The 24161-nt window shown below is 40.1% G+C and overlaps 1 protein-coding gene across 4 annotated transcripts in view; it reads left to right on the top strand.

Annotated features, from left to right (window-relative positions):
- The first annotated feature begins 671 nt into the window (after positions 1-671).
- scaf8 (SR-related CTD-associated factor 8) overlaps positions 672-24161 on the top strand; it is a 178173-nt gene continuing 154683 nt past the window's right edge. For 3 of the 4 annotated variants that reach the window (XR_013547612.1, XM_078404709.1, XM_078404707.1), the window contains exons 1-3: positions 672-880; positions 10110-10193; positions 17366-17410. Coding sequence is in view for 2 of the 4 variants with exons in the window: in XM_078404709.1 (XP_078260835.1) it covers positions 851-880; positions 10110-10193; positions 17366-17410 (159 nt within the window). In the remaining 2 variants the exon portion in view is untranslated. Of the gene's footprint in view, positions 881-10107; positions 10194-17365; positions 17411-24161 lie in introns of those variants that run through there. The other variant, XM_078404710.1, reaches the window with a different exon arrangement.

Raw genomic sequence — 24161 nt, 5'->3', positions numbered from 1 at the left:
TTCAACTCCCCCTCCCACTCCCAGTCTGACTTTCTGTCCTGGGCCTCCTCCGTTGTCAGGGTAAGTCTCAGCGCAAATTGGAGGAACAGCATCTTCTATCTTTGTCCCACCCCCCTGACATCAGTCTGAAGAAGGGTCTCGACCCGAAACGTCACCCATTCCTTCTCTCCAGAGATGCTGCCTGACCTGCTGAGTTACTCCAGCATTTTGTGTCTACCTGTGTCTGCCTGCGGGTTGCTGTTGCAGTTGCGGCCGCCGGCCGGCAGGTGCCGCTGTGGGGGAACAGTCTGTGTCTGTCTGCGGGTTGCAGTTGCAGTTGCGGCCGCCGGGCGGCAGGTGCCGCTGTGGGGGACCAGTCTGTGGGTTGCTGTTGCAGTTGCTGTTGCGGTTGCTGTTGCGGCCGCCGGCCGGCAGGTGCCGCTGTGGGGGACCAGTCTGCGGGTTGCGGTTGCGGCCGCCGGCCGGCAGGTACCGCTGTGGGGGACCAGCCTGTGTCTGCGGGTTGCAGTTGCGGCCTCCGGCCGGCGGGTGCCGCTGTGGGGGACCAGTCTGTGGGTTGCTGTTGCAGTTGCAGTTGCGGCCGCCGGCCGGCAGGTGCCGCTGTGGGGGACCAGTCTGCGGGTTGCAGTTGCGGCCGCCGGCCGGCGGGTGCCGCTGTGGGGCGCTGCGATTGTCCGCTCTCTGCGCTGTTGTCGCCGCCGCCGCCGCCATGTTGTCTCGCTGCTGCACCGCGGCTGCGATGAGGGAGAAGCGCTGCCGCCGCCGAGTCTGACTCCGACCCCGACCGACTCAACCTCCACCCTCCCCCGCCCTTCCCTCTCTCACAGGCGAGGGACAGCAGCGCCGAGCCATGGAGGCCGTCAAAGCCTTTAATAACGAGGTCGGTGTGAGTGAGCCGCAGTTGTTTGTGTGTGGGGGGGGGGGGGGTGAGGGGCGACGGTTGGCGGCCGCCATGGGATGGCTTCCCTCCCTCCCGCCCGCTCGGCCTGAGGGGAGGGGAGGGGAGGGGAGGGGGTATCACCATCGCGGTACATCGGCGCGGTGGAGCCGGGCCCGACTGGGCTGGGCCTCTCTCTGCCGCCCCTCCCTCCCTGGGCCGGGGAAGGAGGGTGAAGAAGCCGGGCCTCCCCCTCACTCGCCATCTCTAACGGAAACCCCGCTGCCGCCTGCGGCCTACACGGTGGCGGCGACGATGGCGGCCACAGGAGGGGGGGAGGGCGGCCTGGAGAGGCTCGTCGTTGGTCCACACCGTCATGGAGGGGTGGAGGGCGGCCTCGGCGCCGGGATCAGGCGCCAGGGAGGGAGGGAGGGAGGGAGGGCGGCCTGGAGACGCCCGCCGTCCGCACCTTCACCATCATCAGCGGGGCCTGTAGTTGCTCCCTGCCCGCCCCTTCACCACCCACATACACCCTGGATGTGCACAGTCATCGAGTGGCGAGGCCTCAAGCCCCGCTCTCTCGTTAACCCGCTGCCGCCCCCATGACCATCTCCATCCCGCCTTGGGTTATTTTGTTTTAACTCGCTTTCTTTTTTTTTTTTAAATTCTAATGCTACTTTTTTTTTTGTTGAAAAACAAACAAAAGTTTTACTGGATTTTAAAACTATGTCAGAACTCTAAAGATTCATCTACAATGACTTGGACTAAAAAGAAATATGAATGCAAAAGGAACTCTAAAGATTCATCTACAATGACTAGGACTAAAAAGAAATATGAATGCAAAATGAACTCTAAAGATTCATCTACAATGACTTAGACTTAAAACAGTATGAATGCAAAAGGATCTCTAAAGATTAATCTATAATGTCTTAGACTTAAAAAACCAAAGTATGAATGCAAAAGGATCTCTAAAGATTCATCTACAATGACTTAGACTTAAAAAAACAGTATGAATGCAAAAGGATCTCTAAAGATTCATCTACAATGACCTAGACTTAAATAAACAAAGTATGAATGCAAAAGGAACTCTAAAGATTCATCTACAATGACTTAGACTTAAAAAACCAAAGTATGAATGCAAAAGGATCTCTAAAGATTCATCTACAATGACTTAGACTTACAAAAACAGTATGAATGCAAAAGGATCTCTAAAGATTCATCTACAATGACAGACTTAAAAAAACAGTATGAATACAAAAGGATCTCTAAAGATTCATCTACAATGACTTAGACTTAAGAAAACAAAGTATGAATGCAAAAGGAACTCTAAAGATTTATCTACAATGACTTGGACCAAAAAAAAACAAAGTATGATTGCAAAAGGATGGATCGTTGTGCTGTAATCAGACCATCAGGACTGAACATCAGACTTTTATCAGTTATTAAAATTTTACAATATTAAAATTTACAAACATATTTACAAACAAATTAGTGGTTAAAATTAACGGGCCTGTTTTGTGTTCTCAGTTGGATGTGCAACAGATCTAAACGTTAGATGGAAGATACTTGTCAAAATAACACAATTTAAATACAGAGGTTTAAGAACATAAGCGCCTGGAATTAATATCAAGAAGTCCATAAGGATAGTACTGTCTTGGGGATGTTTCAAAGTTTAATTAAAAAACGTAATCTTTACATGGTTTTCTCCCTAAAGTCAACGAGATTGCTTATTTATTTTACTCAGGCCATGCCCATTATAATGAACAGGATTCCAAAATACTTAAAGTGCAAGGCAGGGACAGCAAATTGGTGTCCAACCCAAAAGGCCATGGCAAAGAAATATCTGCCCGAATCGTAGCGAAACTGGTGGAGTGTTCTGCACAGATTGAGAACTTTAATAAAACACTTTGAAAAAGCAAATTCTATATTTTCTGCAATCTAAAGTTCAGGCACCAGACATCAACAATATTTAGGTATTCTCATGAGTTACTCGTGTTGAATATAGGAAGAATGTGTGATCTTCTCAACCAGTACTAGGAAATTATGACGTCTTTTAGAAGAGTGAGGGACAGGTTTCTATGGTAAAATTGATAAACCAGCACCCTTGGATCTAAAATAGTGTGAGATTAGCTGATTTTCTGGACTATTGGATTTTACTCCATTAATAGTTTAGTTTTACATTAATACCGTGCAGAACGGCCCTTGGCCCTCCGAGTCCGCACTGACCAGTGAACCCCACACATTAACACTATCCTACAAACGAGGACCAATTTACACTTAAACTAAGCCAATTAATTTACAAACCTGCACGTCTTTCGAGTGGGAGGAAACTGAAGGTCTCAGAGGAAACCCACGGGGAGAATGTACAAATTCTGTGCAGACAGCACCTGTAGTCAGGATCGAACCCTGGTCCCTGACGCTGCGAGCGCTGTAAGGCAGCAACTCTACCGCTGTGCTGCCCTAATACAAGCACACTTTTATTTTGTGCCAGATCATCAGGATTTCTGAACAATCGAGTGCTAGATTATCAATTTTTCTATATTTAATTGTACGTACATGCCTTCTTTTGTAGTATCCGTACATATGGGATGATTAACCTGAGCAAAAATCTCACTAAAGGCTCGTTGCAAAACATCAGAAACGTTTGAGGCTTGTGGTAGAATACAAAAGGAATAAAATGGATCCTATTCTCGGCATGGTGATGAAATTTGTTGCTTTATTCTATATTACGTACTGTTAATAATAATAATAATGCATTACATTTATATAGCGCTTTTCAAACACTCAAAGACGCTTTACAGGGATTTCTAGAACATAGAGAAGTGAATAAATAGATAAATAAGTAAATGAACAGAGAAAGGAGACAGAAGGTGTTAAACAGGTACACCAATTAGCACCTGTGATCTGGAAGGTATGAGATCTTACCATTGACAATAATCTTATATACAACTTTCTACCACCCTGCCACCTCTCAGAGGGACATATCTGTAAATATTGCAACAGGTATTCAACTTTCATATTCCTGGTAGTCATAAAGGTTTATTCATTATCCAACGTGGGGATGCATTCATTGGTAGGTATAGAGTACATTTATTCCACGGTTGTTTTATCTTGGAATCCTTTTGATTTCTAGGAAGCTAGCAGTTTTATTATTGAAATCTGGAGATGTTAACTTTTGGCAGTGTTTTGTACAAAGATGTCATTGATTCTTTGTACTGACCTAGGCAACGGTTCTGGGTACAGTTGAGTGATTTTATAAAAAAGGTTGTTCTAAACTAAACAAGTTCTACACATGTAGATTTCCAAGAAGTGTGGATGTTTGATTGACACATAGTAGTAACCATAATCCTTCAGGTTGATTGTGTTGACCTAACAATTTTATTTCATGTAGTTTTTCAACTAAAACTGGATGAAATATCACAGCAACAGATCCTGTTCTATCTGATCATGTGCCTATTCAAAAGCCTCTTAAATGTCGCTATCGTATTTGACCTCTGGTCCAATTTGAATTTTCACACTGAGCAAATTAAAGGGAAAAAATTGCAGCGTTGAAAAAAAAAGGTGCATTGCTATTTTCTGGGGTGTTAAAGTTTATAAACATCTGAAGTATCCAAGTTGCCAAATTGGTGATTCCCTTTACCCTTTCTGGGCCAAAGTAGGTAAGTTGTGCCTGCACCAAACCAAGTTTTGGGACGTACGAGAATGCTAAGACTTGATATTATTTGTTCCCGTCTCCAGGAAGTGTGTCACATGGTATCTAATTTAAGACCATTAATATAGGCTATTCATCGTCACCACAAGTTTAGTGCAATCACTGATACCCTTGCATCAGTAACGCAGTTTTAAAAATTGCAGGTGATCCAGTGTCAGCATTTTGATATCACTCTTTTGCACCATCTCTAGATAGTCTTGTTTAGTTTAGAGATATAGCGTGGAAACAGGCCCTTTGAGACCATGCCGACCACCCATTCACACTATTTCTATGTTATTCCACCTTTGCATCTATTCTCCACATGTTACAGGGGCCAATTAACCTACAAACACACGCATCTTTGGGATCTGGGAGGAAATCAGAGCTGGAGGAAATCCACGTGGTCACAGGGAGAACATGCAAACTCCACACAGACAATACCCAAGGTTGGGATTGAACCTGGTATCTAGCTATGAGGCAGCAGCTCTACAGCTGTCCCATTGCTGTGGAAATTTAATGTTATACTCTTCAAACAACTTCTATGGGAAGATATATTTTTTCTCTACACTTTCAATTCTTAAACGCTCTAATCATCTTTTACACTTAAGTATTATTTCACGTGCTTCCAATTTTATGGATCTTTAATGAATGCCTTTTGACAATCCATCTAAATAAAATTCATAAAATCTATATAATTTATAAATTCATTGTTCATAAGTTTCAGCCGAATACGTAAACAAAATCCATGCTCGCTCTGATTGATTTGTCAAATTGCCCAAAGGTAACTACAATGACAACTAGCAGGCCATAGGCCTACAATTTCCTTTTTTTCTGTCCTTTCTTAATAAGGAATAATAAAAGGTCAACTTCTATTAGGGAGTATGCTTCTTGAATTGTGAGACTATTTTCTACCTTTCTCATTGTGATTGAAACCAGGAGTCCTGCAGATTTGTCTATCTTAGTTTCATAAGTTTTTCTATTACAGTTAAGCCTACTTAATCTGATTAGTTTTTTCACTCTCCCATTGATATTTTTAGTGTCATAGAGTGATACCATGTGGAAAGAGGCCCTTTGGCTCAACTTGCCCACCTACACAAGTCCCACCTGCCTGCGTTTGGTCCATATCCCTCCAAACTTGTCCTAACTGTTTCTTAAATGGTGGGATACTCCCTGCCCCAACTACCTCCCCTGGCAGCTTGTTCCATACACCCACCAGCCTTTGTGTGAAAAAGTTACCCCTCAGATTCCTATTAAATCTTTTCCCCTTCACCTAAAACCTATGTCCTCTGGTCCTCCATTCACCTACTCTGGGCAAGAGACTGCATGATTTTATACACCTCTATAAGATCACCCCTCATTCTCCTGCGTTCCAAGGAATAGAGTCCCAGCCTACTATAGATCTGACCCTCTAGTGCTGGCAACATCTTCTTAACATCCTTCTTATTACCTTTACCCTCATTATTGTGAAGACTGATACAAACTTGCTATTTGGTAAAGGTATTATCTTCTGAAACATAGTTTTAACCTGCACTCATTTCACTTTTATATGGTCTTTCCTATTGACACGGGTTATCAGGCATATGAATTTCCGCGTTTTTAAAATCCATTTACAGCGCTTTTTGCATGATTTCCGAGATTTCATTTTGCCAAATAAACGGAAAAATCTAATCATAAAAAAGAAAGAAAAAAAATTAACGATCTATAGACTTGTAATGAACACTAGGGTTCCGCTAGAGGTCGCTAGGGGTTCCGCGAGAAATCCCCCGCGCCATGGAAGTCTCCCCGAAAATGTGACACCTAGACAAGGCAGTTAATCTCAACCTCATCGGGACTTCCATGGCCGATCGGTGGGTTGAATTTGCAACCTGCGGCCGGGGCTCTGGAACTCTAGCCCAGCTGGAGCCAGCACATCTTTCCCCATAGCCGACTTCCTTGGCCTGCTGGATAAACCAGCAAACCTCTGGAACCAAGAGTGCCAGAAAATCAGTGGTGGAACTGTAATGAGTAAATATTAAATTTAAGTGCAAGATTATATCACTAAATTAATTAAGACAGGGTTAAAATATAAAAGCAGAAAAGCCAATTACCGCCTTTTTGGGCTGATTATCAATGAATGTATGAATTTACTTCAAAATGTTATTAGTATACAGTGACATTCATATTATTTTGTAATGTCCGTTTTTACTTTGAAATGTGCTAAAAGAGGCTTGAAACTGGTAATTTTGTGTGCAAATTTTCAAAAATATTCCAACTTGTTGACCCGCAAGCGCTTGGCTCTTTTCCTCTTTTTTTAAAATCTCACTCACATGCCTGGGTTATTACAGAATTCAATATTTTGCCCTTTTAGGATTTGTCTGGAATCTACAGTAGAGACCATTTGGCCCATCCCACTACCAAAGTGGGATGGTATTGTTCATAGTGAAAATGGTTATCAAGAATTCCAGCAGAATGTTGATCAGTTGGGCATGTGGAGTGAGGAATGGTTAATGGGAGTTTAATGCAGGTAAGTATGAGGTGCTGCATTTTGGGAAGTCAAACCAGGGTAGGACCTTCCCAGTGAATGCCAGGGCCTGCAGATACATAATACCTTGAAAGTGGTTGCACAGGTAGGTCTTTGGTACAGCTGCATTTTGGAGTATTGTGTGCTGTTCCAATCACCGCATTACAGAAAGCATGTGGAGGCTTTGGAGCGAGTGCACGAGAGGTTTACTAGAGTGCTGCCTAGATTAGAGGGTATTAGCTATATGGAGAGTTTTGACACACTTGGATTGTTTTATCTGGAACATCGGAGGCTGAGGGAAGAGCTGATGGAAGTATATTAAAATATTAGAGGCTTAGATAAAGGAGATAGTCAGAACCCTTTGTCTCGGATTGAATTGTCAAAGACCAGAGGGCATTTCTTTGAGGTGAGAAGGGCATGGGTTTTTTTCTGATAATGACATTAAAGAGACTTATGGATAGGCACATGGATGCGTAGGGATATGGATCACATGCCGGCAGCGGAGATTATTTGAATATGACATCGTCTTCGGCACGGACATTATGGGCCAAAGGCCTGTTCCTATGCTCTGTTATTGATATGTTCTTATCAAAATCCAATACATAGTAAGGTGCCACATTATCTCCGTCCTTTTTTTAAACTTTTAAATATTAGATCAAACTTGATCTTCGCTTTTGAAAACTGGTGATCAAAGTTTTTCAGTAGCTTATTTGAAGAAAGATTTTGTTATCTTTCCTGCCATCCATTTTGACTTATAGGTTCATGGTTCCATTAATTTATTCTACTTTTTTTAAAGTAAAAGAAGTGTGTTAATTGTCCATCTGCCTGCTTTTAAAAATTATATTTAGTAGCTTTATTCCTCAGTAAACAGTGATATCTACATGGACCTGGTCTTGTGTTGTATCAAAGGTCATTGAGCCTTATATTCATTATTGGTCAGTTTATCCATTGATTCTACTTTCTAGCTAGTTTGCTGTGGTCAGTTCCTGTTTTATCCTGCATAATCTGCCTTAACCATATTTAAAATCTTGGTTTGTGATCCAATAATCTCCCTTGCTTGTGTGAAATTGTGTTATATTATGGTCACTGTTGTCTGACTGCCAGCTTAATTCAGCAATTGACTAATACTGGTTCATTGCTAATCTGGTCTTAATCTTTGATTCAAGGACGTATTTCCAATGCACTGAAAAATCTTGATACTTTTTAGAACTTGAGTTATCGGCTCACAACCTACATGAGCTTTAAAATCTGTTTTAATCTGTGTTTGCAACGAGGTTCACCAATACCTTTATTTAATTATATTGCTATGTTATCTGTGCCAGATGATCTATAAATGACTTCCATTGTCAGATGTCCCCTCTCGAATTAGGTTTTTCTTTTCAATGTCAGTATTTCTGAAAATTCCTCTTCCATGCAAGCATTCTGGCATTTTTAAGGAAATTTGTTTTATGCTATTCATTGTCTCAATGTGTTGATAGGCTGCCTTGGCATATTGTAGTTGACCAATATAACCTGAAATTAAGGTTGAAACTGCTGATGCTGGATTCTTGAACAAATAGTGCTGGAGAAACTCAGCAGGTCATACAGCATCTGTGGAGGGAATTTCTGAGGAGACCCGAAACATCTGTCCATTCATTTTACAGATGCTGTCAAACGTGCTGGGGACTGGGTTTTTTTCTGAAATGAATGTTTTTGAGAAAATATCACAGTAAACCATTACTTTAATTCAAAGTAACATATCAAAAGGGAATAAAAGATGTCTTTGGAGAGCATTGTTTCACATCTCTGTGCATCTCAATGCACTTTGAAGTATAAGCAGGTGGAACAGCCATTTTGTCCGATTTCATGAACAATCGGTAAATTATTCTCAATGGTGCAGAATGAAATCCCGAGTAGGATTCATCAGCACGTCCATGTCCAGAATTTGAGTTTAGTTTAATGTGAATTCATTGGATGGAAAGTACATAGTGATAGGTGGGATTCTTAATTGCATGTATGAATTATTGGCATGCAGACTGTACAAAGGTGACTGGAAAGATCTGGACTTTAGTTGAATACATTGAGAGTTTAAATTTTATTTAAAAATATGAATCAAAATAAATTCAAGATTTTGATACAATGAGCAGCAAAATGTAGATTGCCATTCCAGTTTACAAAATGAGAATAGTCTATTTTGAACAACATTAAAGAAAGATAATGTAAGTGCCAGAATGACTTACACCCATTGACAGAAAATTTATCCAGTGACATCCATGCATATACATGCAATTGTAAGATATCCAGGATTACCTGTTCACCTTTTTGGATGAAGTATGGTGTTCTGCATGCAATACTGTTTTGTTTTTTTAATGTATCTTTTTTGGAGAGATTTTTGCTATTTGCAACTGGCATTTTGTCTGCTCTCCATTTAAAAGCGTGATTATTGAATCTGATAATATCTGCTTCTTGCTGGAATTTAGCATAAAAGGATATTTTAGTGCTATCCTTACCTGGAAAAATGGGGTATTGATCTTGTCCATCCATTTCCACGTTAAAAGCGCATATTTTCAAAAATGTTGTTTATTATGGAGGAAGAAGGATGGCTTGAAAAAACTAAAGCAGTGGGGTTGAATTATTGTCATTTATTCTCTGCCATTAAACAGCCAGTTTCCTTTTCCCTTGTTTTCATAATTTACCTTGCACCTACTAAAAGTGGAAACAAAAGAATGAAAATAAATTTGATTAGATAACATAGAAATTAATAATGGTTGTTCTTACATTACACATAAATATTATTAATCTCTCAAAGGTTTTGTGCATTGGCAGTTGATTTAGCATCAAGCCTTTTTCTTTCATGCGATCTGCTACCTCTATCATTGGTCATATCATTAGGGCACGAAGTATGTTAAATATTGGTCTCAGTTACCAGTTGTACTAATTTTTCTTCCTGTTTCTGCTTGCTTAAAATGTAAGAACTGTCGACTAATGTAATTTTTTGAAAGCATCGGTATCAAAATGAAGTATTCATTTTCCAATTCTTAATTTTTTTTCTTTCTTTTTAGTTGTACTCCTTAAATGAGTATAAACCACCTATCTCCAGGGCTAAAATGAACCAGGTGACCAAGGCTGCTATCAAGTCGATTAAGGTAAAAAAATTAATTGGATAATTTTGTTCTCTAATTTTCTTTGAAAAATATCTTACAAAATAATTTACTGTCATAGTCATGCAGCATGGAAACAGGCCCTTTAGCCCAACTTGCCCACGCCGACCAACATCCCCCATCGGCACTAGTCCTACCTGCCTTCGTTTGGCACATATCCCTCTAAACACCCTTTCTCCTATCTAAATGCTTCTTAGATGTTGTGATAGTACCTGGTTCAACTACCTCCTCTCGCAGCTCATTCCATACTCCCACCACCCTTTGTCTAAAATAAAGTTACCCCTCAGGTTCCTATTAAATCCCCCTCACCTTAAACCTACGTCTGGTTCTCGATTTTCCCGTACTCTGTGCAAAAGACTCTGCATTTACCCGATCTATTCCTCTCCTGATTTTGTATACCTCTACAGAATCACCCCTCATCCTACTGCACTCCAAGGAATAAGTCCCAGTCTAGTCAACCTCTCCCTATAGCTCAGGCCTCAAGTCCTAGCAACATTCTTGTAAATGTTCACTGCACTCTTTCCAGCTTAACAACATCTTTCCTATAACACGGTGACCAAAACTGGACACAATTTTCTAAATGTGCCTCAACATCGTGTAGAACTGCAACATGACCTCCCAACTTCTTTAGTCAATACTCTGAATGATGAAGGCCAGTGTGCCAAAAGTATTTTTTGACCACCCTATCTACCTGTGATGCCACTTTCAAGGAACTATGTGCCTGCATTCTTAGATCTACAATACTCCCCAGAGCTACCATTCACTCTAACCTGCCTATGTTAGACTTCCCAAACGCAACGCCTCACATTTCTTTGTATTAAATTTCATCAACCATTTCTCAGCCCACCTGCCCAACCAATTAAGATCCTCCTGCAATTTTTGACAACCATCTTCACTATCTGCAATGCCATCCATTTTGTATCAACTGCAAACTTGTGAATTATGTCATGGACGTTCTCATCAATAATTGATATTGATGACAAACAGCAATGGACCCAGCACTGAATCCAGAGGCACACCACTAGTTACAGGCCTCCAGACCGAAAACCACCCTCTGCTTCCTTCCATGAAGCCAATTTTCTACCCATTTTCCTATCTCTCTCTGGATCCCGTGCAGTCTAATCTGTTCAGATAATATGGCTAACTAAATCCATTCTGCCAAAACACACATGAAGTCTAATTTTTTGCTCTATCTTAATTTCTTAACATAAGTAAGTCTTTAATTCATAAGTCATAAGTAAGTAAGTAATTTGCATTCTCATAAATCCAACATTTCAGATGAGTAAGTGGAAGTCTTTGAGATAAATTCCTTAAATTCTAGGAAATTTGGAAGTTCAGTTTGTCCTTTAATTTTTTTGTTGCTGTTCTGTCCTTTTTTCATTATAAGCCTGGGGATTTTATGTATTGGGGTTTTTTTGTGCTCCGTAGCTCAAAGCTCAGTAGCTTTGTGCCTTTAAATGTGGAAAGAGGTTTTCTTTGCCCTTGCTTCACTGGCAGATAAATCCTAACGGCTGGAAAAGGCTTATCTATTCATAACCCTTTGGTTGAGATCCAAATTAATTGGAGCCATCTTTTAAACTTATTGGTTCATAAATTTCGTGAAATTCTTTAAATGGACCCACAAAGAGACAATATTTGAGTATGACTCTAGGGTTACCACATTAGCAAGACGAATCATGAAATTGTTCGGCACAGCATGAAGTCATTTGGCCATCAGCATCTTGTAGAACAATATTCTCCATCCCATTCTCTGACATATTGAACGGATTGCACTTGACCCAGCGGCAGCTCAATTTCATCTTCTGCTCAATGGCCAGGTCATACAGTCACACTGCATGGGAACTGGTGTTTCAGCCCAACCCACTCATGCAAACAAGGTGCCCAGCTACCATTTGCCTGTGTTTGAGCCATATCACTTAAACCTTTCCCATCCATGTACCAATCCAAATGTTATGGTACCTGCTTCAACACTTCCTCTTGCAGCTCATTCCATATACATATCACCCTCTGTGTGAATTTGTTGCCCCTCCAGTTCCAAGTACATCTTTTCCCTTTCAGCTTAAGCCTGAGCCTTGATTTTTCTTGATTGTCCAACAATAGGAAAAGAGAAATTTGCATTTACCCTGTTTTTGCCCTTCTTGATATTATACACCCTCCTATAAAGATAATTCCTCAATCTCCTGTGTTCCAAGGCACATATATGGACTTCAAGGCTTTTAATAATATTCCATAGAGATGGTTGCTCTGAATGGTTATTAAGTCCAGGGTGAGATAGCTCATTTGATACATAATTGGCTTGATGGTAGGAAGCAGAGGGTGTAGGTGAAAATTGTTTTTTTCCCCCAGCTTGCCCAACCTCTCCCTACAGTTCAGTCCCCCCGAGTCCTGGCAATATCCTTGTAAATCGTTTTTACACTTTCCAGCTGAATGGAATTCTTCCTATAGTAGGGTTACCAAAACTGAATGCAATACTCCCAAGTGCAACCTCATTAATGTCTTGTACAACTGCAACATAATGTCCAGGCTCAATGTTCAACTTGCTGATGAAGGCCAGTGTGCAAAGCAACTGCTCCCTGTCTTGCTCCCTGTCTATCTGTGAAGCCACTTTGTGAGAAGTATATACAAGTAGATTAATTGGCGCCTGTAAATTGCCCCTGGTGTGTAGGGAATGGATGAGAAAGTCAGATAATATGTAACTAGTGTGAACTGGTGACCGATGATAAGCGTGGACTCGGTGGGCCAAAAGGCTTGTTTTCATGCTGTATCTTTTTTTGTAAAAAGGGACCAGTTCTGTACATCTGCAGGTTTAAGGCAGGCAGTGTTATGGTATCGACTTCCATTGTGTCTGCAGTTCTGTGTCGGTCCAGGATTGACTCTTGCTCTTCATAATGCAAGACCAGCTCACTCAGCCTCCTTGCTCCTCAGACCCCAGGTCCTTGCACCTTTCTCCACATCTCCCTTTACAATTACAAGTCCACAATAAATCTGTTTTTGACGTGTGAGCTTAGCTATACGTATTCCATTATGCTGGATGCATTTCATTTATGACCAGACCATGTAAACCAATACTAAAAAGAGTTTCTACTTAATAAACTTGCAGAAATTAGATATAAACTTAATTTATAAAATTAGCAGTTAATAAAATTGAGAAGATAATGTTATTAAAATAAATTAGGAAAAAAATCTAGTGCTAGTCAATATTAAATTTACAGTTTATATACCTAGTCAAATTCTCAAAGCTTGTAAGATGGCAGGCATTGTTTACTTGTAAACATTTATGCAAACCCTGTTTCCTTTTCTTTGGTTCTTTTAATTTTATTTACTCTTTTCCCTAATTCATAATTACTACTGGCAGTTCTAATTCATTGTAACTATTAATTGTAAACCTGAGTTGTTTGTGGTACAATATGGTTGGGGCTGTTTAGGCACAATACTTGGGTTTGCAAATGTTCAATCCCTGATTGCAACAACTGAAGAAGTTGTATTCCAGAATTAAATTATATAAGCAAGAAATATCAAAAAGCAAACATTGATTGTGCACATTTTTTTTGTTATAAAAAGTAGGAAGAAAACTGATGTAGTGAAGTATAAATCAATTTTTTAGTAAGCAAATATCTTGCCTAAATGACTCGGTGTAAGGGAATTCATAAGATTTAATTTACTTATTTTTGACCAGCAATCCGCAGGGTCTATCCTGATTAAGATTCTGCTAATATTAATAGTGCTTTTGAATGAGGAGGAAAATAATCAGCTACTATTCTTTCTACTGATAATGATCCTGTTGCTCTTACTGTGAAGTGCACACATGCACATGCTTTCCAGTGTCTAAATTACTTGCACTTTAGCAACACCATGCTACTATGTTTTTCCACATCAAGGAACAAATAACTTATACCTCATTACTATATTAAAAGTACTAATCTAAATACTAGAGTAGTTTGTATGCAGTACTGACATGAGATATGAATAAAGTTGCCCATTGCAGATGTGCAATTGTGCTCTTAGGTTATCCCAATCATAAATAAGGCCCTGATTAATTGTATGGCCTTGCACAGTGTGCAGCTGGCATGCGGTTGGGCCAGAACAAGCTCCGGTCACAAAGCAGTAAATTAAAAAAACTTTTGACCGCCAGCTTGTGCAGCTTTTGAATGTTTCTGGCAGACAAAACTTAAAAGTTAATGAAACAATTAAAATATTTTATCAGAAATTCTGTTTCATGATGCACCTTCATTGAATTGGTCAATTGAAGTGTTTAAAGCAGCTCAATTTATTAAGAAAATGTAGATTATTTGTTCCCTTCAAATGTCTGCTCTCTACTATTGAAATGAATTGACACATTGTTACAGTGCCAGATCTAATCTAACAGATTCAGTGGGCAAATTCTCCAGCTATTGAAAATGTATTACAAGATCATGCTTTGTCATGATGCTGTGATATTTATTTATTTCTCTGATACTTAGAAAGAGGCCATTTAGCCCATTGAGCCTGTACCAGATCTAAAAGTGAGATCTGTTATACTTTCAGGAATGAAGTTTCCATGGATTTCCGCGTTTTTAAAATCCATTTTCCACGCTTTTTGCATGATTGGTTTCCGCGTTTTTCAGTTTGCCAAAATCATGTTTACCAACGGAGAAATCGGATCGGGAAAAAAAGAAAAGAAACGATGTATAGACTTGTAATGAACACTAGGGTTCTGTTAGAGGTAGCTAGGGGTTCAGCGAGAAATTCCTCACGCCCTGGAAGTCCCCCCGAAAATGTGCCACCTAGGCTGGGTAAGGCAGCCAATCTCAACCTCATTGGGACTTCCATGGCCAATTTGGCCGCTAGAGGTGGCTAGGGGTACCACGAGAAGTCCCCCTGCCCTGGAAGTCTTCCCGAAAATGTGGCACCTAAGCTGGGCAAGGCAGCCAATCTTGACCTCATCGGGACTTCCACGGCCGATCGGTGGGTTGAATTTGCAACTTGCGGCCGGGGCTCTGGAACTCCAGCCCAGCTGGAGCCAGCACATCTTTCCCCATAGCCGACTTCCTTGGCCTGCTGGATAAACCAGCGAAGCTCTGGAACCAAGAGTGCCAGAAAATCAGTGGTGGAACTGTAATGAGTAAATGTTAAGTTTAAGTGCAAGATTATATAACTAAATTAATTAAGACGGGGTTAAAATATAAAACATAGCAGAAAAGCCAATTACAATCTTTTTGGGCTGATTATCAATTAATGTGCGAATTTATTTCAAAATGTTATTAGCATACCCTGACATATTCACATTATTTTGTAATGTCCGTTTTTACTTTGAAACGCGCTAAAAGAGGCTTGAAACTAGTAATTTTGTGTGTATATTTTCCAATTTTTTGAGCCCGCTGTACACCACGCGCAAGCGCTCGGCTCTTTTCCTCTTTTTTAAAATCTCACTCACATGTCTGTACTTTAGAAAAATGGGCCACAAACCATATCAAGAAGGGATATGGGGGAAAAGCATGAATGGGTACACTGATTTTAGATGATCAGCCATGATCATATTGAATGGCGGTGGTGTTGGCTCGAAGGGCTGAATGGCCTACTCCTGCACCTATTTTTCCATGTTTCCAAGCAGCTACCATCATGAAACATTGGAGACACATCACTGACACTGCTGCTGCAAAATCCTCCCAAGTGCAGTAGAATAAGTGAACCAATGTCATACTTTACTCCTCTGCTGCGAATTGCACTTGGTGGGTAAATCACATTGTTTGTATGCATTACATCAGATTTTATATTAAACTCCCATCAGCGCGAGGTTGTAAAGGAAATGTGTCAAGGATATTCTCAAAGCTTCCTTGACAAAATCGTGGCATTCTCACTGACGTGGGACGACCTAACTTTTGATCGAAGGTAGATGAAAAAAATAAACGCAGCAAATATTGAGACTTTGTAGATGGGTTTAAATTCCATTGGCCACAAAGCTGATAAAATTGGATGAAGGAAGATGATATCTTCTGTCACCATGGATTAATACTATATTGTATTAATGACTTTTAATATAGTAAAACTATCTAAAAGGTGTCAGTCAGGAGAACAATATAAAGCACTAAAGGCTAAAAGGAAATAAAAATTCAGATCGTCGGAGGTTTATTTTAAGGAGAATCTAAAAAAAGAAGGCAATGTGGTGTAGCATGGAAATTCACCTGCTTAGAAATGAGCTTGAACAGTATTGATGAATTAATTGTATTATTGTGTTCAATTTTTGACTTAGCCTTGCATTCCCTTAGCCTATTCTACTTATTGCCATGCAGATGTTTTTGGCAGATGCCAGGAACATCTCGGGGGAGGTTTTTAGATGCTGCATCGGGTTTTTTTTCCAAAGCTTGATTTTTCTGCTGTGATAGCTTTTTTTGCATTGCATAGAATAGAATAGAACAGAACAGGAAAGAGCCATTTGACCGAAAAATATTTGTAATTGATTTTCTGAAGAGTATTTGTCAATTAATGCCATGACCTGCTTTTTCGACAGACCTATGATTTTCTCTCCATTCAAAATGTAATCAATTTACTTATCAATATCTAGTATTTAATCTATTTCCAGTCAAGCAGTGCTTTCTAATCGTAACCACCAACTTTTATAAATAGCAACTTTTGGCTCTTAAATCCATGTCCTCTTGGTTGTCTGCCAATCAGTTGTTGGAAACAGTGGCAGGATAAATTCATCTTTCGACATTTGCCTTGAATGAATGGAGTAACTTGAGGCTCTTCAATGGAACTTCCTGTACAGAGGTTCCATTGAAGTCAGTGGAATCAAAGTATAAAGACCAGGCCAACCACTTGCAGATACTTTTGCAGTTTCAGTTGTCAAAAATGTATCAGTCCTCTCCCATCTTTTTGGAATGTATTGCAACTGAACACACCTTTATTAGTAAGTAATTTAATCAGTAATTAATTAAGTAAGTAAATTAGTAAGGAGATCAGCACCAACTTTTTCAGTCTGTCCATAATTCAACCCTCAGCCTGGATCCACTCTGTAATTGAACTTTGCATCATTCCTAATGTGTGATGCCCTAAATTAGATCACCAATCAAGTGTTTTAAATGACTATAGCATGACCTCTTGACTTTCCTGTATTATGTTTTAACCCATTCAACAATCTTCCAAGGTTTAATGTGGTTTTTTTCCTTTTTACATTTCAGTTCTACAAACATGTGGTACAGAGTGTGGAAAAGTTTATTCAAAGGGTAAGAATCTGCATTTAGTTAATGATTGATGTACAAACTTTCGGTGTTTAATCAGATAGCTCAAGTCCTGTGTGTCAGTAAATTCTGTTACCATGCGTGAAAGTTTTAAAAATGTATCTTAGCCTCATTTTGAGGCAATATTGTAAACCCTTTTTTGTCAGCTATTTTTTAGATTTGTTTTTTAATAATTCAATCGTCGGTATTTCATTGACATGAGATCTTTTCCAAAGCAAAATTTGCTGTACCAATATGATGGATCTGGGCTTATCCCTAACATTGATATCATTTGCTTTTTATTATTTAATTAATTGATAAAGTATCTGGGTAGTACTAAAGATGCTTATTTTCACATTGGGCATTTGGCAAAATTTGCTAACCATTTTCCATTGCCACCCATCATTTTACAATGTGCTGTGTGTGCTAGGTATTTTGGGAAGGTGTAATTCAGTTATTTTCTGTCACAGTAAGTAACAATTATCTACTTTGAACATAACGTTAAATTTTGAAGTGGGTTTTTCTAAATATCTTTTCTTTTCTAGTTTTAAATCAGAATGAATTTATTAATTTGCCGACCCGCTATGGTTTTGGCTTCCATCGCACCCCTTAAGCTAATTCTCATTTCGGATTTATGCTGCAGTTGTTAAATTAGCATTGGATGGGATATTTGCTGCAAGAGGTGAATCAGTTACAGGGCCTTTGCAGTTTTTCTGCAGATAGAAATTGGTCTTTAGTGAGGATACAATAATCAGCTCATAATAGGCTACCGCAGCTGCTTGGTGGCTGCTATTTATAAATATAAAGTTGACAAGTAGAGAAAGAACACCTGGTTCATCAAGCCTATCCCACATGTAATGGTTAGAGCTTCATGCCTAGACATTTCCAGACCCCATCTTGCAGCCATGTAGTCTCTTGTGGGGGGGGGGAGGGGTAGAAAAAAGCAGGGTTATCATGGGAAATATTATGAGATTAACCACATGAAGATGTTGGAGAAGAATTTAGTATGAAGGTCAAGTAGACGTGATAAAGATACGACATCTCTGGCAGTTTAAAAAAGCCCTGCTTTTTTGAAGTTGGTGAAGTTTATTCTGTGTGTCCAGGACATTACCAAAATGGAAGAGTTTCCAAACAACTCAATGAACTGTATCTTGAAATAGTTTCAAATCATACCTCCTGGTCAATCCAAATCTGTTAAACAGGGATAAGCTATCCATTAGCATGCTATCTAGATCTTCACATCACTTTGCAGATCTCTAATTCTGTGCTTCATGTAAGTCTGCCAGTTGCTAGGGTCTCCACCTTTTACAAGGTACAATATTGTCCATCTTACAGACGTCTAAAAAAACAGGACTGCATATATATGAGCTATGGTTTTTAAAGGGTGTACAGTATTGTTCTTTAATGTATACTAAATGGCTGTTGATATACATCAATGTACTGGCGTCTAAACGTATACTTACTCCATATTGGTTAATATTTTGTAGCAATATGTGGACTATGGTTGAGGAATTCTTCCATTATTCATTCATCTTTATGCAAGAACGCGATTTTGTTGTTTGTCGTCAGAAAGCATATCAGAGACATTGGTCAACTGCCAAACCATTCCTTTAATTTGCTTTGTTAGAAAGCTCAACAAGGTAGAGGGTATTCCCTCTGGTTAAGGGGTCTAGGACGGGGTATAAGAGGTACACCATTTAGGACTGAAACGAAGAGAGATATCTGTACTTGGAGAACTGTGTTTGGAATTCTCAGCTGAAGAAGTGTCAGTTGGGTCATTGGCTGGATTCAAAATGGAGAATGACAGATTTTGGGACATTGAGGGGAATCAAGGCATATGGAGATTAGAAAAACATTTTATGAGGTGAAAGATTAGCCATAATCTTGTTGAGTGACTATAGGGGCTTGGGTGCACTAAATGCCTGTTCTTGCATTATTCTGCCACATCTGGTTCATTTTTCATTGGGTTATTATATTAAGCTTCACTGCCTATTTTCAGGCTTACGAGGAGATTTGTTGAAAATGCAAAAGCTAGTTATACTGTCTTACTCGCTTGCAGGTTTATCATTTAATTTTATTTGCCAATTTAATGCATACCATTTCCTTATGAAATTTGTTTGGCTGGTTTAGAAAATTCCTAATTTATATGTGGGTTTTGCCATATCGACACCTTTAGCTTCTCGATATTCCTAATGATTCCTGAAGTATTTTGCCTGATTCAGGAGACACAAAATGTAAAATGATCTATTGCACGTGCAAATTTCTAATTAGTTTGTCGAATGTCATTAGTTTGTTATTGTTCCTTAAGGCAAAAAGCTACTGAAGAAATTGTTTGGCAGTAGCGCCACAACCAATTGCAAAAAAGGAAGAACATTTTAAAAAAGACTTAGATGCAGGAAATCTAAAGACAGAAAATGCTGGAAATACTCTAGGAAAAGAAACAGCTAACATTTCAGATTGATGCTGACTATTTTCTTTTGGTGCTGGGTGAGATACTGCCCAATAGCAGCCATGCAGCAGGTTCAAATTCCATCCTCAATATTGGATGAGTTCTCTCACTCCCTCTCCTGCACCTGGTTTCTGTTCCTGGTTCCCTTGCCTGCTCTCTCGCTCCAAAATCCAGTGCTGTGATTGACACTTGTAAATGGAAGAGCTGATCCTCTTTGCGTTATTTGTAGCTTGTGTAGTGAAAAAGAGTCATGGTATTTGTGAAATTTAATTTTGTGGATTGTCCAGGCTATAAAAAGGAATGTTTGGGGATTGACATGGCAAAACTCAGGCTGAACGTGACTGTTTCATAAAATGCATGTTCAACCCTCTTGGTTTGGAGGTAACAATCCTATGAATAAGCAATAGTACTACAGCTACATCCTATGTGTCAATTTTCGTCAAATGTCGTTTTTACAAAGGCTAACATTCTTTGGGTTCGTATTTTAAATTGGTCCTCTATAACAACTACCTTGAACTCCTCAGCGTGGTATCTACCCATTTTCCAAGTCCCAATGGATTTCCAGCATCGTAGATAATATCACATTTATTCAATCAAATAAAATTTCTACTTCATTTGAAATATTCTCCATAAGAGTATTTTGTAGAGCTCGTTGGAAGCCAGATCTGAGTAAAATATCTTATTAGAATATTCCAAAACAATTCAGCTTAACCAACAGTTAACAAAGGTTGGTACAGGTTGAACACCAATTTTCCGGCACCCTTAGTTCCAGGGCCGTTCGGGATAATCCATTTTTTGCTGGACCAACAGAGGAGACGACAGAACACCCCAACACCACTGAGTGTCAGAAACTTAAATAAAACAAATATAAAATATAAACTGAATATGAATGGAATGACCTGCCGACCCATCCCTGGCACCGTCTCCACGGACATTTAAGCCTCGGCTTCCGACCCCACTCCCAACTTGCAAAGTACATCAGCAAGCAATTCTTCACCCATTGAAAGGACACAGTGCTGGGGTAATTTAATGTGTCAGGATCTCTGGAGAACAGGGATAGGTAACGTCAGGACCCTTCCTCACTGATTCGGTCAGCTGAGTTCCGGCTTCTGACCTTGGTGCCGCCACCCCGAAAAAAGAGAGCATGTTCTGCATTGCCAGAGTTGTAGATTTACAGGAACCAACAGAAATATGCATTTCAAGTGAGATAGAATTTTTTAATTGTAAAAGTTGTATCGAAAACTTGACCAAAGATGCAACTGATTGACTAACAAACCATTATTTTGAATAGTTTCCTATTTTTTATTATTTCCTGGCAATTGTGCATTGAATTTTTGAGAGATTATTTGTTTCCACCAATTTGGTTGACTTGGCAATGAAAATAAAACTAAGGAGGCCAAATTGTAGGTGAATTATATATGTTTCTACTATGCCATATCCTTCATATACTAACCACCAGCTGGAAACTAATTGAGAGATGATAATTTGTATGGAAGAAATTAAATGAATACTATTGGTATGTTCATGAATTATTAAATGAATCAGAATTCTTCAACTGTAATCATTTGTGAAAATATTCCGTTTATTTTAAAAAACTAACTGCTGGAGTAACTTGGTGAGTCAGGGTTATTTCTGGGTTGTAACCTCCCTTCGGACTCTATATTTCCTTCCACCGATGCTGCCTGTCCCATGAGTTTCTACAGCAGTTATAATTTTACTCAACATTACACCATCTGCAATTTCTGTCTGCAAAAAAATTGTTTATTCATAAAATCTCTTTTTCAGTAACTTGCAGAAACTCTTAGAAAATTCAGTGTACAGTTAATTACCAGGAAAGAAATAACTGGTGCAGTGAAGTCTCATTCCTACAAAAAGTGTTTCTTGGGTAATACTGTATTTCTGCTTCTGTTCGAAATATAATCTTCCTTCTTACATTCACTTTATTTCCTTTTTTCTGCTCAATTATTTCTCAATCAAATCTCATTTATTAAAGTAACCAAGTCATTGGCTTAAACTTTTGTTACTTGAGGTCAAAAGTTTTCTGTGTACATAAGGTCGAAGAAGTGCTGAAGAATTGTTTTAAAAAACCCAATTAGACGGGTACGTGGATAGGATGGGTTTAGAGGGATAGGGGTCAAACGCAGGCTGGTGGGACTGGGGCAGATGGAACATATTGGTCCGTGTGGGCATGTTGGGCCAAAGGGGCTGTTTCCACGCTGTATGACTCTTGAGTGTTTGTATACACGTGCTCTAAGGAAATGTACATGTCCTTGTGTGTAATACATGGGACAAAATGTATCTACATTACTGTATGTACATAAATGTATCTTTGGGAATGTCTTGAGTATATTCTATAGCTGGAGATTTGTGAAGGCTGTTGTAAATATTTTTAAAGTATTTGTATTGATTACAGGAATAGCAAAATATAAGTTGAACACCAATTCTTTTCCCAGCACCCTCTATTCCAGTGCCTTTCTGAATTATATTTTTCCGGACCAACAAAGGTCACGTAATAATGACACGCCAATACACCCCAGGCCCGCTAATGACACCCTGCCCGTGTTTTTAAAGCACCATGGAGTGCCAGACAATTAAATAAAACAAATATAAAATGTAAACTGAATGTGAATGGAATGACCTGCAGACCCTTCACTGGCTCGTACCGTCTCCGTGGCCATTTAGTGCCCCGGCTTCCGACACTACTCCTGACTTGCAAAATGCACCAGCGGTCTCTCTTCACCCATCGAAAGGACACAAAGAGCTGGCGTAATTTATCAGGTAAGGGTCTCTGGAGAACATGGATAGGTGACATCGAGATGTTTCCTCACACTGATTCAGTCGGCTGAGTTACCTCAGCACTGTGTTTCAGTGTAGGAAAGAACTGCAGATGCTGATTTAAATCGAAGATAAACACAAAATGCTGGCGTAATTCAGTGGGACAGGCAGCATCTCTGGAGAGAAGGAATGGGTGACGTTTCGGGTGCTGAGACCCTTCTGACCTCTCCGACGGGTCAGTCTGAGGAAGGGTCTCGACCGAAAACGTTGCCCATTCCTTCTCTCCAGAGATGCTGCCTGTCCCACGAGTTACTCCAGCATTTTGTGTCCATCTGTGTGTTTCAGTGGTCACCGTGGGCCTCCCTCCCCTCTCACCTGCTGTCGCTTCCAAGGTGGAGTATGTCGACGACTGGGGTAGAAGGAGGTGGTGGTGGGGGGAGGAGGTGGCAGAGGGTAGCCCCGGCTTCCCACCTTCGGGTTGCTGCCTCCTTTCTCCCACCGACGCCTCCTCCCCTCACCACCGCCGCCTCCTCTTCCCCTTGAGTCGCTGACATACTCCACCTTGGAAGCGACAGCAGGTGAGAGGGAAGGAAGCCCCGCGGTGACCGAGGGGGAACACTGAAGCACACACTGCTGGAGTAACTCAGCCGATTTAATCAGCCTGAGGAAGGGTCTCTATGTCACCTATCCGTGTCCTATAGAGATCCTGACTCGCTGAATTACTCCAGTACTTTGTTGTCTATATGGGTGACAAAGGGCCTGCTGGTGCATCTTGCGAGTTGGGAGTGGAGTAGGGGCTCTAAACGGCCAGGGTGATAGTGCGAGCCAGGGATGGGTCGGCATGTCTGTCCGTGATATCCAACATCTGTTATAAGGGGGTTGTTAAAATTAGGGTTTAGGAGAGAAGATTGAGAGCATAGTTAATTCTTTCACGACGGAGGGGCATGACTGGAAAGAACGCTAGCCACTCGCATCAGTGGCCGCTCAGGGACTTTTAACTGAGCTTTCGTAATTTTGCCTGAATTATAGGGGTGGGCGGACCATCAGTTGCCGGAAAATCAGTGTAGTGCAATAATCTTGCACCTGCAGTGCAATAATCTTGATTTTTAGATGTTTTCTTGTTTTCATTCATTATCTCCATATGTTACAATTGCAGTTAATTGCAGCAAATTTTTATGAGAAAGGCCTAATGAATTTTCGTGTACAGCAACGTAAAATCACTTTCTCAAGCATGTTTTGAGAGTCTCATTCTGAGCAGATGTCTACTGATATATGATTTATTCATATTACTGTACCATATCTCTCTCTAATAAGTAGGAAACAAATCCAAGCAGCAACCAAAAATGAAAAGTAAATGTACCTGGCCATTGTGACCTGGGTGTAGGAACAGATCATGTACCAACCTTGAGCTCTCTATTTGAAGGATATTCCTGGAATAAGGAGGTTGAGTTACTTTGAATAACTAATTTATTGTGCGTTTATTTATTTTGTTCTTGTTGAGTTCAATGTGCCTGTAAAGCTGCGCAAGTAAGA

The sequence above is a fragment of the Rhinoraja longicauda genome, chromosome 9 (genome assembly GCF_053455715.1).
Source record: "Rhinoraja longicauda isolate Sanriku21f chromosome 9, sRhiLon1.1, whole genome shotgun sequence".
In the NCBI taxonomy this organism is placed as follows: Eukaryota; Metazoa; Chordata; class Chondrichthyes; order Rajiformes; family Arhynchobatidae; genus Rhinoraja; species Rhinoraja longicauda.
Note: the sequence above shows the minus strand (reverse complement) of the source record. Positions and strands in the feature narration are given on the sequence as shown.